Source organism: Rissa tridactyla, chromosome 7 (genome assembly GCF_028500815.1).
Source record: "Rissa tridactyla isolate bRisTri1 chromosome 7, bRisTri1.patW.cur.20221130, whole genome shotgun sequence".
Lineage (NCBI taxonomy): Eukaryota > Metazoa > Chordata > Aves > Charadriiformes > Laridae > Rissa > Rissa tridactyla.
In genome coordinates this window covers 10810918-10828094 of record NC_071472.1, presented here as the reverse complement: position 1 = coordinate 10828094, position 17177 = coordinate 10810918, and the positions used below count along the sequence as shown (strand labels likewise).

General features: G+C 48.0%; 2 protein-coding genes across 2 annotated transcripts; both read right to left on the bottom strand.

The window, feature by feature from the left end:
* Positions 1-80: 80 nt before the first annotated feature.
* On the bottom strand, positions 81-4447 carry TMEM37 (transmembrane protein 37). The gene is made up of 2 exons (XM_054209824.1): positions 4359-4447; positions 81-3465 (listed from the first exon to the last, which is right to left on the bottom strand). Exons 1-2 carry the CDS (start codon positions 4377-4379, stop codon positions 2893-2895), a joined length of 594 nt encoding a protein of 197 aa, XP_054065799.1. The 5' UTR covers positions 4380-4447; the 3' UTR covers positions 81-2892.
* Positions 4448-13609: 9162 nt separating this feature from the next.
* On the bottom strand, positions 13610-16892 carry DBI (diazepam binding inhibitor, acyl-CoA binding protein). Its single transcript, XM_054209675.1, has 4 exons — positions 16780-16892; positions 16529-16646; positions 14674-14736; positions 13610-13905 (listed from the first exon to the last, which is right to left on the bottom strand). The coding sequence occupies exons 1-4, from the start codon at positions 16786-16788 to the stop codon at positions 13832-13834; spliced, it is 264 nt and encodes an 87-aa protein (XP_054065650.1). The 5' UTR covers positions 16789-16892; the 3' UTR covers positions 13610-13831.
* Between the last annotated feature and the right edge of the window lie 285 nt (positions 16893-17177).

Below are 17177 nucleotides of genomic sequence, written 5' to 3'. Positions count from 1 at the left end.
AATCTGCACCCCACCATCTAAATATAACAAGAGAGAATTACGGTTATTTTTTTTTTTTTTCAAGGAAATTTATTTAACAAACTTCAGGAATGTCACTTGACACTTCCACAGGCTTCAGAAAATGAAGTTACCCATTGCTGCACAGGTTGCTGTGTATAAGGATGTCTCCAAGAAAATCAATCAACCCTGTTTTGTACTATTTAGCCATCAAAATGCATCTTCTCCCAGCATTAGTAAGTCAAGCAGTAGTATACAAAGCCAGTTGGAAAAAAGTTATTGTATTTTCCCTAGAGGATTCCCTACCCCCAACAAAAGGCCTCTTCTTCAGCTAGCAGAGGGCATCCTAAAATCCTTCACATTCGCACCAAGTCTTGGGTGAACTCAATGGCTAATTGTCCACTGGCTCCCTCTAACCCGAGTGGGAGGCACCGGCCTGGGACTCGGTCTGGCTACGGCTGCATCCCCTGGGGAAGGGGCTGGGGGCATGGCCTCCCACTAGCACAAAGGGGAATACATGCAGAATCGACTTCCAGTTTTGGATGTCACCAAGAAGGCACTCTGAAGTTACAACCACGTTTCTAGACAAGCCACGGACACCCTTGACCTCATGTAGGGGAACCGTCCTGCCCGGCACAGGCACCCCTTGGCACCACAACTGATTTATCAGTTAGTTAAGGCACTCTAGCATCTGGTAACACCAAAGTGCTACAGTTTGGGACCGGACCTTGCAGAATCTCCCTGGGATAAGTGGCTCTGCTAAAGCCAACGGCACTGTTCACACAACAATCTGCAAGTTCAGCCCACTAGCATGTCTTCCAACAGTGCAATTCAGCAAATCAAAAGCACCTTCACAAAGAGACACACAATCACACTGCAGTTTTCCAGAGGCAATTTAAGGGCACAAGTCCTTGTCCTTGAGAGAGAGTCAATAAGCCCTGACAGAGCCCCGACCATTGCAAGAGCTTCAGGGGTTGGCTGGGTAGCACAGGTCCGTGCGTTATCTCACCAGAAATCGGGCAGACTCACATGCAAAAAAAAAAAAAAAGCACAACTGGCATTGTCCAGAGCAAGCCTGGTCTGAAACTGCATTGCCAAACAGGCTTAAGAGCATTTTCTTAAGAAGTTGTGGAAATCAGGAGAAGGAATAGAGACTGTCCTCATGGAGTCAAACAAGTCCACAGGAGCACATTCAGCAAGTGTTCATTCGGCTCAGGCAGGACTTATGACTCGTGGCTTTCCAACACAAAGCTGTTTACTCGTGGCTTGCCTACACAGCCTTCTCGGCCTTTGTGCTACTTTGTGCTGCTTTTGTTTCAGGTGAAAAATTATGTCAAACTCACTGCACTGGAAGGGAAAGCCTTGCTCAACACCTATCAGGCAAGCTACAGAGATGAAACGTGTAGAAACATTAGTCCTAAAACAAAAATACAAGCAGTTTTACCATCTGATACAAAACAAACATTAAAACAGAGACCCTGAAATACTCTGAAGACACTTTTATCTGTGGGCAACAGAGTACTGTATGTTGGACAGGGAGGACACATGTGCAGCAACCCAACGTCTGAGGTCTCCTGCTGAGGTCTTCTCCCCTTTTACATCAGACAGCATAGGGAACTTCAAAGCTGCAGCAATTGTAGCAGTCTTGACTCAAGCACTGGCAGAAGACCAGCCTTAATATAATTTGGCCAAGTCTCTTTGGACTTCCATCAGCTGTGACAGATTAGAGATGTCCCTATCAGCCCCTTATGAGGCAATCATGAGCTTCTCCTCCCAGGCCCACTGCTAATCAGGGGATGAAAAGGACTTTGGTCGGGAGGATCTAGAGCTTCCTCCTCCCAGAAGAAATGCTACAGGAGACTCTCAGCTACAGGATGAGATTTCCCATTGCCTCAGTGGGAAACCTTCACAACCAAAACACACCCCAGAAGGTGCAGTGGTCTCAGCATGGCCTGCCCAGCCACAACACCCACCTAAAGCCCCTGCAGAGCTTGTCCCTCTTGCTCAAAGGGACAAAAAAGAAACTAGGAAGAGCAATGCCCCGTTACAGAGAACTTCGCAAGGGCTGCAAGGGAGCCAGTTTGGGCGGCCAATTGGCATGTGTCCTGCAGGGGCAGCAGAGGAGTGGTGACAGCAGGGAGAAGCTGCGAGCACAGGAAAATGTACTGCTGCCCAAGGAAGGCATCGGAACCCTTCCCCGTACACCTGCATCACCCAAAACCTGTCCTTGTCCCCAAGACAGCTACATCTCCCTGCACCTTTCTCAGAGGTGTCCCACAAAAACTCACAAAGGGAAGGACAGATACAGGGAACGTGCCAGCAGGAAACAAAATGGGTGACTAGATCAAGATCTGTGTGCCTTCTCTTTTGAAAGGGAAATGGAAGAGTGAGAGCCAGTGAAGGTTTTCAATACTCCAAGCCAGTGAGCATGGCCAGGCACAAATCATCTGTCCCTGAGACAGAGCAAAGCCAAGAGACACACCAAAGGTATGTTACACTCTTCACAAGCTCCAGAGTATGGGGGGAAAGCACAGCAACACCAAACCCACAGCAGTACAGGCTTTGTGTAAGCCTGAAAACTGAGTCCACATGTGTAGATCACAGTCTGCCACCCCTCTGCATGTTCAACAGGATGCCCTCTTCTTTAATCCACTCCTCCAGAAAACCGCATTTCAGCAGCGGCCAGTCTCAGTCTCTGCTTTGCTCGTGTTATGCAGCCCTGCACGCTGACCAGTGGGTGGGTACGTCTTCTACAGGCATCAAGACTGACTCATGCTTCCCCTTCTTGCACACAATTTAAGACACGGTGTCCTTTTCAAACTTCATTAGGCTCCCTTTTTGTCCAGTCCAATTGGCAAAGCTGATTACACAAAGGCAGAGGTACACCCTTTGCGCCTAGATTTTGCCTACCCTGTTCCTAGGGTGCGTGAGGCTGTTGATGTGAAGTCCGCTGATCCCGTTAAGGAAGAAGAGAAAGGCAGCGATGAACTCGCACCAGTACGTCAGCGTGAAGCCCGTGAAGGTGAGGTGATCCTTCACGAGGACGGAGAAGCTCAGAACCCCAGTGGCCGACAGCAAAAAAGAGCCCAGGATGAGAACGGAGCCCATCGACCACTTCCGCCTCGCGTTGGCATCCTCACAAACTTGGGACACCATCAAGAGCTCCAGGCCAAATATGGCAACCACAACGGCAAAGGACACCATGCTTCTGATGGGAATCACCCCCACGCTCAGCCCCTCCACCTTGGCCAGGCTGAAGTCAGTGACACACTTCAGGACGCTGCCGTTGCTAACGGTGCAGAAGTGCCACAGTCCAAAGAGCTGCCCCCTCGCAAAGAGCCAGCGGCCATCGCAGACGGAGATGGATGACAAGACCACTGCTATGGCCACGCACAAGATGATCAGGCTCCTGATGAGTGTCTCAAAGAAGGATTTCTGCGGTCTCCGGTGCGCCAGCAGCCTCTGCGCCTTAAAGAATAGTGGGGGGGAAGCAAAAACCCTGAGTTAACAGCACTAGTTAAGGGTGAAATGAAACCAGAAGGACAAAGCAGTGGGACTTCAGCGTTTGAAGCTATTTGCTTGTGCCCATCAAATCCCTTCTCGCTGGGGAAGGCAACGCAGTTACAGGCTGTACCCAGGAGAAAGGAAGGGTGGGTGAAGCTCTCCCGGTTCTCCGGCCGCACGAACAATGCTCCCACGTCAGGGCCCGGGTTGGGGAGCACAAAGGCCCCGGGCTGCGCCGGATCCCTGCCCCGCGGCACAGCCTCCTGCTCTGGCAGGGCTGGAGGAAACCGCCGGCCCCCGGGAGGATGGAGCCGACGGCTGGGATGGAGGAGGCGGCAGAAGCTGGCGGGGGACACAGGCGGACGGACACCCAATTACCAGCACAGCCCTCCTTCCCCCACATCCCTCCCGCGCTGCTGCCGGCCGGGCTCTCCTCCTCTTGCCGGCAGCAGCACCGGTCCGGACCGGGCTCCTCACCCCAGACCCGGCTCGGCTCCCCCGGGGCTGGGGGGTGTCTCCGGCTGCAGCCCCCGCGGGCAGCACACACGCCCTCCTCACCAAAACCCTCCAAGACGGCCCGAAATTTAATTAAAAGACAAGCCAAGCACCCCACAGCCCGCTCTAGCTGCGGTGGCCCCGCCGGTGGGGACGGGAGAGCCACGGAGCCGGGGGACCTGCTGCCGGTCCGGGGAGGGGGGGGTCTCCGGCCGGCTGCACCCCGCAGCTCCGGGGAGGGTCCCTCGGGGCGACCCCGTCCGTGCAGGAACAAACCGAATCATCAGCCCTACGGCGGGGCGAGGGGCGGCCCCGCTGCCTCTCCCCGCTGCGTCCCCCGGCAGGGCCGGTGGGCGACGTACCTGCGCCCCGATGGCGGTCATGCTGCCGGCGGCGCCGAGAGACGGGCGGGCGAGCGGGCTCCGGCGGCGGCTCTTTATAAGGCCGGAGGGCGGCGAGCAGCCCGCCACGCCCGCGGGGCCGGGGCGCCCTCGGGCCCCCCCGCGGCTGAGTCAGCAGCGCGGCCCCGCGGGCGGAGCCGGGCCGTTCTCCCCCTCCCCGGCCCGGCAGCGCGGGGAAGGGCAGCGCTGCCCTGGCCCGGGGCACCGGCGTGTCCGTGCCCGCTCTAAAGCACGACCGCCCCGGGGCAAGGTGGCCCGCGCCGCACCTCGTCCCCTCGCCGTGTGTCGCCGGCTGCCGGCGAGCTCGGGGGCTGTTTCTCGCTGCTGCCCCGATGCCTTCACGGGACGGGGAGCGAGCCCAGGACCTGCTCGTCCACCACCCGGTGCCGTTGGTTTGCAGCCCTTTGGATCGCGCTTGACCAGAAGCGTGTGGCCGAAGTGTCCCTCCGCACGGCCCCAGCAGCAGCTGCAGGGGTGGCACCGCGGCCGTACCCGGACACCGAACCCCAAACCGCCCCGTCCTGTCCGTCCCAGCTCCATCTGCTCCCGGTGCTGGTGTTTCCCAAGTCGGTGGGACACCGGCTCTCCTCCTCCTCCTCCTCGCCCGCTGTGATTGTGGCCTCTCACCTTGGGCTGCGGGCACACTCTTATCTGTTACCAGCCTACTTCACCTTATGTATCTCTACCCGCACCCGTCGGCAAAAACCTCTCTGCTCATAAAGTTTTATGCCCTTGCTCTGTTTCTCAGTCATGTTTTGCCACCCTCTAATGAATTACTGATTGCCTTACTTTTTTTTTTTTTTTGGTCAAAACAACTTCAAAAAAAAAAAAAAAGCCCAAGGAAGCTGGTTTTTGCTGTGTCATCAGAAACTCTTGTTTTACTGCCAAATTCTGATTTAGATTCCAGTGGAGAGGTCTGCAGTGACTCCACAGGCTCCAGGGGATGGACTCAGGGGTCCTTGTTCCAGGCCTCCCTCGTAATTAGCCGGGGGCAGAATTCAACCATTCCCTTTCTAGATGAAAGGAGCTGGAAGGATCTCCTTCTCCACCATGGGGTGGTAGAAGTTATCATAACTTTACCCTTCTTCCAGCTTCCATTTCTGAACATATCAGTGGTCTTATACAGATCGTCTCATTATTTTAATCTCTACACGGTTTTACGAGGGCTTTCTAAGTTTCCTTTAAAAATGCATATATATCTGCTACGATTTGGCTGGGGGTGTTTTCTGTAACACTATTTCTAGTAAGAGTGAGCGTTCTGAACAATATGTTTACTTCAGTTTTTGTACATCACATTTTAGTGATAACTTCAGATCTTTTTTCTTTCTCTCTCCCTGCAAAATCTTCTGGTTTATTGTTTCCCTTCAAAGTTGTATACATTATTAGATTATATTTCTATCAAACACTGAATTGGGATTTCCCGCTTTTGCAACACAGCAAATTTTTGCAAGGTCTGTTGTTAAAACTTCTTTTGTGGGTTTGTGGTCTGCAACATTTTTTGTTTTCTGAGCATGTTTTCCAAGCTAGCAGACTCGAGGCTTGCCACATCCCTTTCATTTTAGGTTCATCAGATGACAGAATGGTTTTATGAACATCCTGGGCTATTTATTCCACAGGTTAAACAGCATTTCCCTATCGCAGTGTTCAGACTGATCACATGCGCTTGCTGCTACACCCACCCACTTCTAAGTTCCAAATTGAACAATATTTAGGTATTTTTGGCTCAGAAAGCACAAGCAGCCTCGGCTGTCTCATTTGCTATGTGAACTGAAGAGACGCGGCTTGCACCTAACCGTGCTGAGCAAACGCAGGCTCCGGCCAGACAAAATACACCAACTCTTATCTGGCAAGAACCTCACACGACTTCACGCTTTCTGTAACATCGGCTCAGTCCCGCAAAGCATTAGGCAATCTGGCCTTCCATTAGCAAAATTGTGAAGTGTAAATCTGCCTTAAAACATGACTCATCCTAAGAGCTTTAGCAATTTTTAAAAAAAAATAATAGCGAGGTGCATCCTGCTGAACAAGATATTATTTTTTTCTGTAAAAGCCCGTGGTCAGGCTCACATGAGCAAACATGGGCATAAAAAGCTTTGCAGAACGAGGAACCTCAAGTGGCTACTTTTGAAACTAAAGCTGCCCCCTGTCACATTTGGATCTTTTAGTAGATCTATAGTTATCTGCCAAGCTGCTTCATTGAGGAAAAGGGTGCTTTGGGGATGGTCCTTTTCCTGCAAACACAAAATTGCTTTAATATTTTGTATCTCATGTAGTTTCCCCAAATAGAAAATATACACCAGCATTCAACTTGACCTGTAATTAATATCGCCGTTGAACTGGGACTTTAAGATTCACGCTTTACTGAAGTTGCCAAGGGGAGGACAATTCTAAGAGCTGCGTAAACAGAGCAGTTACCAACAGTTTATTTGCGCTTTGTTTCTGCTGTTGCTTTACCATCCTACTTTCTGGAAAAGATGCCTGGATTCATGATGCTTGCTAGAACTGTGCGCCTTTTTCAAATGGAAAAATGAGTTTATCTTCATTGGCTCATAATAAGACAAATATGTTCTCCATCTTTTAAAGATTAAAAAAAAAAAAACAGCAGCATTGCCTGAAGAAAAGACAAATTGTGGAACTGTTCCTTGAGGTTATTATTTTGGAAAATTGTATGTGAATACAGTGTTTTACAATAAAAAGAGCTCAGTGCTTTAAAAGGAAAAATACAAATTTTTTTTTTTTGCCTGAAAAATACATTACCTACATCATAACACCACGGTAAATGACCTTTCAAGCATTTCAGATGTATTTTTGATTCAGCTGTGTCAATGTAGAGTTCTTGGTATGTTGCCAGTTTCGTTATTTTGTTTAGAAAGTCCCTTTTCTCTATTGTTTAAGTGGGTATTTCACATCCTATCCCTGGAGAGAAAGTTTTCAGGGAAATGTGTTCATAAATAATGGAAATTACCAGTAACTGTGGATTATTTTTTTTTTTTACATTACAGAAACATGGAAAGTTTCATCTGGTTCATTGAAAACCATGAGAAGGTTAACACTGAAGAATCTGTTCTAGCTTTTTTCGTGCAGAATCCCGGAGAAGGTTCAGGACTGAAGTTTGAGAGTCCCCGGGGCTGAGGGAACGGTTACCCCATGAAGTATTTCACTTGGAGGTAAAGCAGAACACAAGCGACTGGGTCACCCCCAGGGTTGGTCTGATCTCCACGTCGGTCACTTCTGTAAATGCATTTTTTTTGTTGAATAAAATTCTTTCTGAACTCTTCTTTAATCCTTGGCATAGCAACTGATCTGACTAAGCATTTAAATTGTTTTTTTTTTTTTTTTTTTTTTTTTTATCAGATCCCTATTTCAAGATGTCTTTCCACATAGAAGTTGATCTGATCTTGGAGACAAATAGATCTTCGGTATCTTGCAGACTTGAGACTTTGGGACATGCCCAAAGCCTGTACAAGGGGCAAAATGGTTTTGTTCACATCTTCCCCAAAAAGTGAGCCTGGAGAACATTTTATGAGGAAGAAAGAAGAGGCTAGCCCTCTTGCGTCACCATTTTTTCCGCTTTTTTTTTTTTCTCCCCCCCCCCCTTTTTTTTTTCCCTGGCAGTAGATTGAAAATCCAAGTAGAAGCTGCATTCATCTCGGGCTGGGTGCACCCTAGCTGGGCTGAAATACTGCTTCTGGAACGGGGCAAAAAGTCAGCAAGCTGCTGGCAAGCTGCTTCAGACCGGCAGCTTCTGGGAACGCGGGCACAGTCATCCTCAGTGACGAGTGCCCCAGACAGCACATGTAACGAAAGGGGGTTTTGGGTTGCACCAGGGCCCAGAACAACCCCTTGTCACAACTACTTTGGCTCACGACTTTCCTCCCATCACCGCAGGTTACTGCAGCCCAGCAGACAGCCTCGTCCCAGCACGTAGCAGAGACACAGTTAGTCACGTAAAGAGGAGACAGCTCCCGGACCAGATGGTGGTGGGACTTTTCCTCCTGCCTGGACACCTCCCGGGTGCCACCGGAAGGCAGACTGCTTACCCAGCCAGGGGCTACGTGTCCCTGCAGCCCCCACCATCTCCCACTCACTGCTGGACGTGCGCCACAGACCTGGGCTGCTGGACATGGCAATAAAACCTGACACCGAGCCTGGGATCCCGTTCTTCATCCGGAGCAAACGGTACCCGTTAAGGCACTCATAGCTGGTTAGAAACATGGTGATAATCCACCAGTTCATGCAGCGACTCTACCCCCCACTCCAACTAACTCTAAGAAGAGAGACTTTAAGCAAAAGGACAGGCTTAAAGGAAAACATTTTGTATTCTGGAAAGACCTGATCTGTTTCTGGACCTCTCTCAGCATCACATTGCAGAGACCCAGCACTGGGTGCTTGCTCCTTCTGCTTTGGATTCAGCCCTTTTTGGGGTCCTCTGGCAATAGTTACACTGGCTTAGGACAGACCTCAGACTATTTGCATCTGTCCATTGTGACAAACTGATGCTTTGAAATATACATTGGATACAGGAATTAAAACTTTAGCCCTTTTAGTGCTACTAGAAAAACCTTGGTCCATATTTCAATACTACGCAAGATGGGGGAAATCATATTACTCAGTTTCTCAACTGTCATGTATGTGTTTCTTCTCCCAATACTAGCTTAGATTAATGCAGCTAAAGACCCAGACTTAAAAATACCAAGTACATTAAACCGGTAAGCTCACCTTTCCGATTCAGAACTTACTCAAATGAGCAGCGTTTGTTAGGAGGAGATGGCATATCACTATCTCTGCCTTTTGGGGAACACGGTACAAGTCAGTGTCTTGCACGCTTTGCAGGAGACAAACAAGGTGTCTCCCTGGCTGCATTAGCCAAGCAGTATCATCTTCCTTCTTTCCAGGGTGGGGAATCCTCTGTCTGAGGCAATCGGGGCTTGCAAACAGAACAAGCTCCGGGCTTAGAACCAACTGGGCAGAGATCATATAATATCCCAGCGCGCCAGGGCTTTGGGCTTTTTTAATTAACAATAAAGACCTTCTCATTGCGGTGGCAGTACTAAGACCTAAAGTAATCCTTGCTGACATAAGGATTGGAAGGGATTTGTTGAGCCACTGATTCCACTTTCAGGCAGTTTTTTATATCACCTCCTTCATGAGCTTACCAAACTCCAGGAATTTTGACCATCTGTTCCTCCCCAGGCCCAGGCTCATTAATGAACTGTATTTTTTTAATGGCTTCTCCATTACTCTGGACAGTCTAAAGTATAGGAAGGCTTTCAAGCATTAGAGGCAAGACATACTGAATGATTTTGAGGATAGCTCTGTACGTCTTCAGGTATTCTTCAGATAGCAAAGGGTTGCTCTGAAACTGCACTGGATGGCAGGACGGTTGCAAGAGATGAATCAGCCCTAACAAGCATTAAGAGCATCAGACCTTGTAAAATAAATGTATCTTTACCAGGACTGACCAAAAATCCAGTATCCACAGGTGGAAATGGGCAAGAAAGTGAAAAGACTACTGCAGCCCATCTCCACATGAATTCTCTATTCTAGAATAACCTGCACAGACACACTGATTCTAGAGGAAGTACAAGCTCATCTTATAAATAATGAAGACAGATTCATGCCTAGAATGGATCGATGTCATTTGCACTTTAAATGAGCAGCTGAAAATTGGCTAACTTATAGACCAGTTGATACTTCGTATACTTGTGAGTAGGGGAACAAAAATTAAAAAAAAAAATCATCAGATTCTATCTTTTGTTCTATCCTATCAACTTTTACACTTCCAAGTTTATTACTGTGACTCTCCCTCAAACGTGTTATGCCTACGTAGTATCAACTTGTCTTACCTCTAAGCAGCTTCGACAACTTGGAAGATGGCATAACCCTTTTTGGGTGACAGCTGTGGTATTTAGAAACCTACCCAAGCCAAAATGCATTTTCTTTTTTTGTCTCCCCCAACTTATAATCAATCCTACCAATCACACAAGATGGCTGAGATGCCCAGTCACCCCAGTGGTATTGCCCAATATTGTTTGCTCTGAAGACTCAGGGGGCAGAGGAAGTATTTTAAACAACAGTAAATACAATTGTCGGTTATCTCAGCAGTCTCATCAGGGTCAAACAAGTTCAAGGGTTAAAATACTTGCTTGTGAAACAAGATCACTCCAGATGAGAACTGAAGAATTTTGACAAAGTTGCACACTGCACTCAAACAGAAAACTTAACTTTGCAGGGTTGAAAACTCTGTTACAGGCCTGAAGCAGCACACCAATACTGATTCGTTAAATCTCTGCTAGGGGCGTTGCACCTTCACATACGTTTGGTAAGAGCAAGCAAAACCCAGAAGAACAAACCCCAAGGAAAACAACGTCCCCTTTACAGCTTATCTCTAATTGCACTGGGTACCAATCAGCTGGTTTCTCTGTGCAAGAACTAATAGTAGAAGCGTGATAGAAGGAACACTGTCTTATCACAGACGCAAGTTAACATTTATTATTGCTGTATCCAAAGTCCAGATTCCGTCCCGCACACTCTGCAAACTCAGCAAGCCAGACCCAAGTGCCTGCGTGCCAGCTGGCCTCTGACCTCCTGCCTGTCAGGCTTGTTTCAGCGCACGTCTGTCCCCCCTCGTGAGCGCCGCAAGGATCAGGATGTTGCTTGGCCTTTCTTTGATCTAATACAGAGGAAATAGCAGCAACTCCCTGAACGGGTGTCAGAACAATCCCCTGTTTTGCAGCACTGCCCAGCCATCAACAGCATCTGTTCCTACATCAGGAGTACCTTACTGCAGACAGAGCAACGCTTCTGAAGCTGTATTTTGGTTTGAGGCTTGCTGCTTCTGTTTCAGATCTCAAGGCTATATACTTTAACGGTTGTCTATTTTTAACCACTTTATTTGTTTAATAAAAGCAATTATCTCTACCTGCAAGTCTGTCTGTAGATGTCCTTAAACCACCATGGCCCTAGCGTCACTACTGCCAAACTGTTATTTATGCAGCCCAGGAGTCTCGTACTCCACAGCAGCAAGCACTATGCTGTCACCAATGTTTTCAAGCACCTTGCTGCTAAACAACCAGCCCCCCCAGCTCAGTTCAGTCTTTTTCACCACTCTCCCTGCAGCGGCGGTACCCACAGTTAATGGCTGCACTGTTGTTAACGGCCAACACAAAAGTTGGCTGCACCATGCACACCACCATGCACAGACATCAGCACCTTTCTTACTGCCCTGCTGCCTTTTGTAAAGTCTCTTGCTGCATAGCTCTTACTTCCGTAACTTGAATTTTTCAGCTTACTCCAAATAGTAAGGCCACTGATGTCACTTTCCTAAGGAAGGCAAAGCTCCAAGCAGGAAGAAAGTGTTACTACAATAAAAATGAAGTATCCAAATAAAGACATTCAAGGTAGATTTCTCCATCACTTGTATAGAGTGGCAAACAGCATTAATTTTAAGTACAAGGCATAGAAACGTGGCCAAGACCGGTCACTCTCTGGGATAAGTGCTGTCTACACAGCAGTGTTTTCCTAATGCCAGACAGGCAATAGAAAGAACAGCAGCACTGCGACAATCACTTAAATCCCACAGGGGAAATAAAGCTCAATGAAGACTGGGATATAGGATCCAATTCCACTGCTTTAGCAGTCAAAAATTCTGAACACACCTGTTTTGACAGGAAACACGTTAGCAAAGCATGGCAGCTTGCAGCACATCAGCCTCCAGCAAACAAGAGCAGAAGCGGAAGCATTTGCCGGTATGAGTTACATTCTGCTGCTGGTTGGCAGAATCCTCCAAGGATAACCAGCTTCACAAAACACAGCTGTGAAGATGGAGCTGCCTGCAGAATTTAGGGCTGGCAAAGAGCTCAAGTCATCTCTTATGCTGAACATCTGCTCTTACCACTCTTTTGCAAGGTGAATGTAATTTACACAGTCTCAAATAACTAGCAGAGGACACAAGAGGAAGTCAAAAAAAAAAAACAACCCCCAAATGCTTATATTACTTACCCAGAAGAACAACAAAGGACATGAGTAAGCAACATTTTTCCTTATAAGAACAAGGACCAAACCTTTCTTTATCCTAACGCATTTTAAAGGGTGAACAAGTAGCTCTAAGAGCATTCCCCATTAAAAGCAGCAAAGGGGGAAGTTACCTTGCATGCTTTCAAAAACTATAAAGTCATCTCCACCTCCTACCGGTGGCATAAGAAAAGACACATTAGGTAAGGCACACAGCAAAACCTGTGTAACTCAAAACAGAACTATGTACTTAGCTAGACAGACGGGAAATTACGGGTTTCATCCCTATGGATTTCTATAAATCAATTGCTTATCTGAAGGCAGTTTGATTTGAAGTCCTCAGCTGTTCAGATGCTAACCAGTACAGCAGGAATTAGAACGCCTCATTCCTATATAAGGTTGTAACTTTATTCTCACATGCTCTGTGCTGGAACAGTTCAGTACCACATTTTATAATCAAAGGCCTTTCTGGCCTCAGCAACTCTTAACAGACTATGCTAGGCAGACCAAAAATGGGTAAAAGCCTGCTGGAGATGGTCACAACTGTGGGTTTTGTATAAAACTGTTGCTGATGTTCACTGTAAGTCTTCCTGTTTGAACAGCCTTCTAAGCGTTAAACCAATTTATACTTGATTCACCCCTCAGTACACAGCAACACCAGCCTCTCTATTTACAGTGGTACAGTATCAAGGGCACAAACACCACCGCTCTCTGGTGGTGAGAGCTCACTGCTTTCTTCCAAAAGGAAGGTTTTGTGTTCAGGTGCTGAGTATTTGCCTTCTCTCCAGGACCCTATCGTTGCTGTTGGGGAATAACATCTCCAAGAAGTGTTTTATGAAAGATGATTTGACAATTGTTGAGTAAGTCTCAGAAAGCCCCAAGCAACAAATATCAAGCACCTTGTTCTTAGTATAGACAGCATTAGAGCTAGCCTCTTCACGTTAATCTCCGCAGTGCTCCAGCTTTTGTGAGTGCTCCGGCATTTATCTGCAAGAGAAAGGAGGTAAAGCACTATCACACATCACCAGTTTGGTTTGGACACCTGTCCGCATTGCGCAGAACAGATTACTGAGCCCCCTCTAGTGGCAGGAGGGCTGGAGAGGTTGGTTTGTGCCTCACACAGAAGCGTTTGACGGCTGCCACATGGCAGTTAAGGGATGAGCTCAGAATAATCGCTAAGGGACGACCACCACAACAGCTAAAGTACCAAATGCACTTTAATGAGTTCCAGATCTTGTTCCCAGCAGGAATTTATGATGTGTCAGTACATTAGTTGGGTACACAGCTTCCCCTGAACTACGGGCATGAGGAGAGCCAACTATTACATACTTGGTATTTAAAAATTTTATCAGAAACCAGTTTTCCACAGTATTAGAAATAAGGCATGTTTCAGGTGTGCAAGTGGCTGCTATATCCAGTCCTCAGATGCCGTATTTGCCCTTTAGTTCTTCCACTTTTGCTATGTAAGCTTTCATTGCATCTTCTTTGGACATTCCTGAAGGACAGAACACAGGAAGCAATCAGATAACCTTTTACAAATTCAGACGCCTTTTGCATGCAAGTCACAATTCCTTGCTATAGCACGTAGGTGCACGCTACCAGAAAGCAAAGAAGGTCACTCGGCTGTGAATCTAGTACTAAAGTTTTAAATAAATGTGGTCAACAGTCACCAGAAAACAGTGTTTTGAAGCAAAGTTATGTTTGTATAGACAGCAACCAAACAGTGTATTAGTTCCATTAATGCTGTTCACAATTATTACAGGAAAGCAATTCTATCAACTTAAGAGTGCATTTAGATGTAGTGCTGGCTCCTTAAAACACCAGAAAATTCCCATTTTCATAGATTAGACCACTTGTTCCACTCCTCATTTAGAGCAGAGAGCCCAGCTGCATCTTCCAGTTAGGAAAGCTTGAGAAGAAACACCACAACTGGAGGAAGAGCTGAGCCTCTGGGGTACTAGAATGGGGCCTGGAAAACAGATTTAGGTTTCTGCTGCTGCTACAGTTCTCCTTTGTGTAACATCTTGGGCCAGCTGGGAATTTTGCACTGTAATTTCCTTTCACGCAGGCTGCATTTTTCAGGATTACTCCTGCCTTGCAGAGGTAATCAAAATAAGAGTTTATTATCACGGCATTCTGAACTTCTAGAACTCTTGTCTTATAAGGCAACACTATTTTATTTCTTGCTGAATGACATACGCTTTTCTGACTAGTTTACCTGTGATTTTATTTATTCATTTTTATTTTATAATCAGACGCTTACCTTTCAATGCATACCAGGCATCCCACTTTGCTTTGCCTTTGAAGTCCAGCATACCAGGGCGCTCTGAGAGAGACAGGATAAGCAGCAGAATTAGTTGGTGTGCTGTGGGTGTAGGCAATACCTACTCCTTTCCTGAAGGCTATTTAGCTCTTAACTAAGATAAAACACATTGGTTCACCTCTGCAGCTATTACTAACCTGTAGTCAGGAGATCACCTCTGATGCTGAAGGGAGCATGTTGGAATGCTATCGGTGGCCACAGAGATAGTCTCTGTCAAGTTCCCTTAAGACAGCAGCATTTGAGCAGAAGAGCACCAAATAGTGTGATTTATCGTACTTTCTGAAGAGACTGCTGTTGCATGACAGCTATCTGATTAAAGAATAGAGAATCATCAGCTCTAAAGTAAAGCAGAAATGCCCTATGGTCCATTATAAGCAGAGACATGAAACCAAAAGCTAGTAGCATACTGCTTAGAATTCATTATCGTGAAGTTAATGGTATGTTTCTAACATACAACTCTTCATTCATTCTGCCACCTAGGGGTACAAGCACTGAATTCTAACTCACTTCATTACAGGCCACACTGTAGTCAGAGAAAAAATGAATGAGATACGGATATGTACATGGCTAGGCTTCACCTAAAGTCCCCTCTGTGTTTTTACTTCTTCTCTGTCTCCTTAAAGACAAGTCTTAGGATTAACAAATGGAATTGGACAGTAGCCTGTACATTAGCCACAAATATACCCTTGCACTGCTCACATGGCAATGTGACCTGAAGAGCTACTTGGCAGCTCCTTCTCTCCAACAAAAAACCCTACTAGCTCACTCTTACACGAACTGCTTTTCTAGCCAGCTCCTGTTAACTACTGCTTCCCAAGAATGCAGCAACTTACAGAAATTTTGGTATATTAACAGCTCTAAAGCACCATTTCACCTTGGCAAACGTTACTAATGCTAAGGTCCAGCCATACCAAGAAGACTGCATCTTAAAACCAAACTCTGTTCTTGTCTCCCTCGGTGCTGTTCATTTTGGAAAAAAACCACAAGTGCCCATACTTACCATTTCCTGTACACTACACTGCCAGCTTTGAATTCAATCAACACCCAATAAACTTCATCAGCAACTGGGTCAGGAGACCAGCGCTCCGAACAAATGACCTTTTCCCTTTCTAATCCTAGTTACTTTACCCAAGCGTTACACAAGGTCAGTAGCGATGGGCTACATCCTAAACTGAGCTGCCAGTGACAGAAGTATAGCAAAAGAAGTAACAGGAGAGATTTTGCTTAGTGTACCCGCAGAGATATTTCTGCTACACTCCTTTCAAGATTCTTTTAACTGCAGCGCCTATAAAGTTTTTTCCTGTTCTTCTGTTTTGGCTTTCCAACGCTATTTTTAGTAGCCAATCCAGTTTAAACAAACCGCCCCCTCCAAGTATTGCAATTCCACACTTGTATAGTTTGCCTTGCTGTTTAAAGCCTGTTTGCATTAAAGTAGCATCCCTTGACCGAGGCCGCTACTTACCGATAAAGGTCTCCAAAAATCCCAAACCCAATATTTGCACAAAGCTAACACAAAGGATTCTCAGACCGTTGCTACACGATTTAGACGACTGCAACTGGGTTAATCTAAAAACCACAAGTTGCACAAACCCTTATCGGGTCAGCCTGCGCCCGCCTGCACGCAAATCTATGCCAAGTCGGTATTGAGTCACTTTTGCCGGGATTGCACGAAGCGAGGCGCGCCACAGGGGAGAGGTTTTGCCGTCCCCAAGTGCCTCCAGCTCAGCCTCAGGCCGCAACCGCGCGGCCCCCGCCCGCCCGGGGCACAGAGGGCCAGGCCCCAGCCGCTACCTACCCGTGTTCACGTCGCCCACCGTGGCCTGTTTGTAGTGGCCGTAGATGTACAGCATCTCCTGGTCGGTGGGCTGGGACTTCAGCTGCTTCACCTCCTCAGCAGCCTTCTGGAACGCGGCCTACAGGGGGGGAAGGCCCCGGGGCGGGGGTGAGCACCCGCAGGCCACCACCGCTGAATAAGGGGGAGAGGAATGTACCCGCCCTCCACCGCCCCCCAGCCGCCCCCCAGCCGCCCCCCGGCACAGCCCGCACCTCAGACATGGCGACAAACCCGAAGCAATCCCGACCCCCCCAGCGTCTGCCACACCGCCCCCACCGCTCGGCCGCTTCACCCCCTCGCCACAGCGCTGGCTGGCCAATCACAGCGCCACGGGTGACGCGGCGCCAATCGGCGCCTGCCGGGGGCGGGGAGAAGCCAGGCACAGGGCCAATGGGAGGGCGGTGTAGGATGGGCGGGCTCTGGGGGGGAGGTACCATGCCCAGTCACGTGAGGGGTAAGCCTGGACATTGGCCAACGGACGGATCCGTGGGGCGGGGACAGGGCGCCTCGCAGCCAATTCCTCGTCGAGGTAAGTGGCATCGAGCGGACGTGATTGGTGGGGCTGTGTGAGGCGGGGTGGGGCGAGAGACGCGGAAGTGCCGGCGGGGGA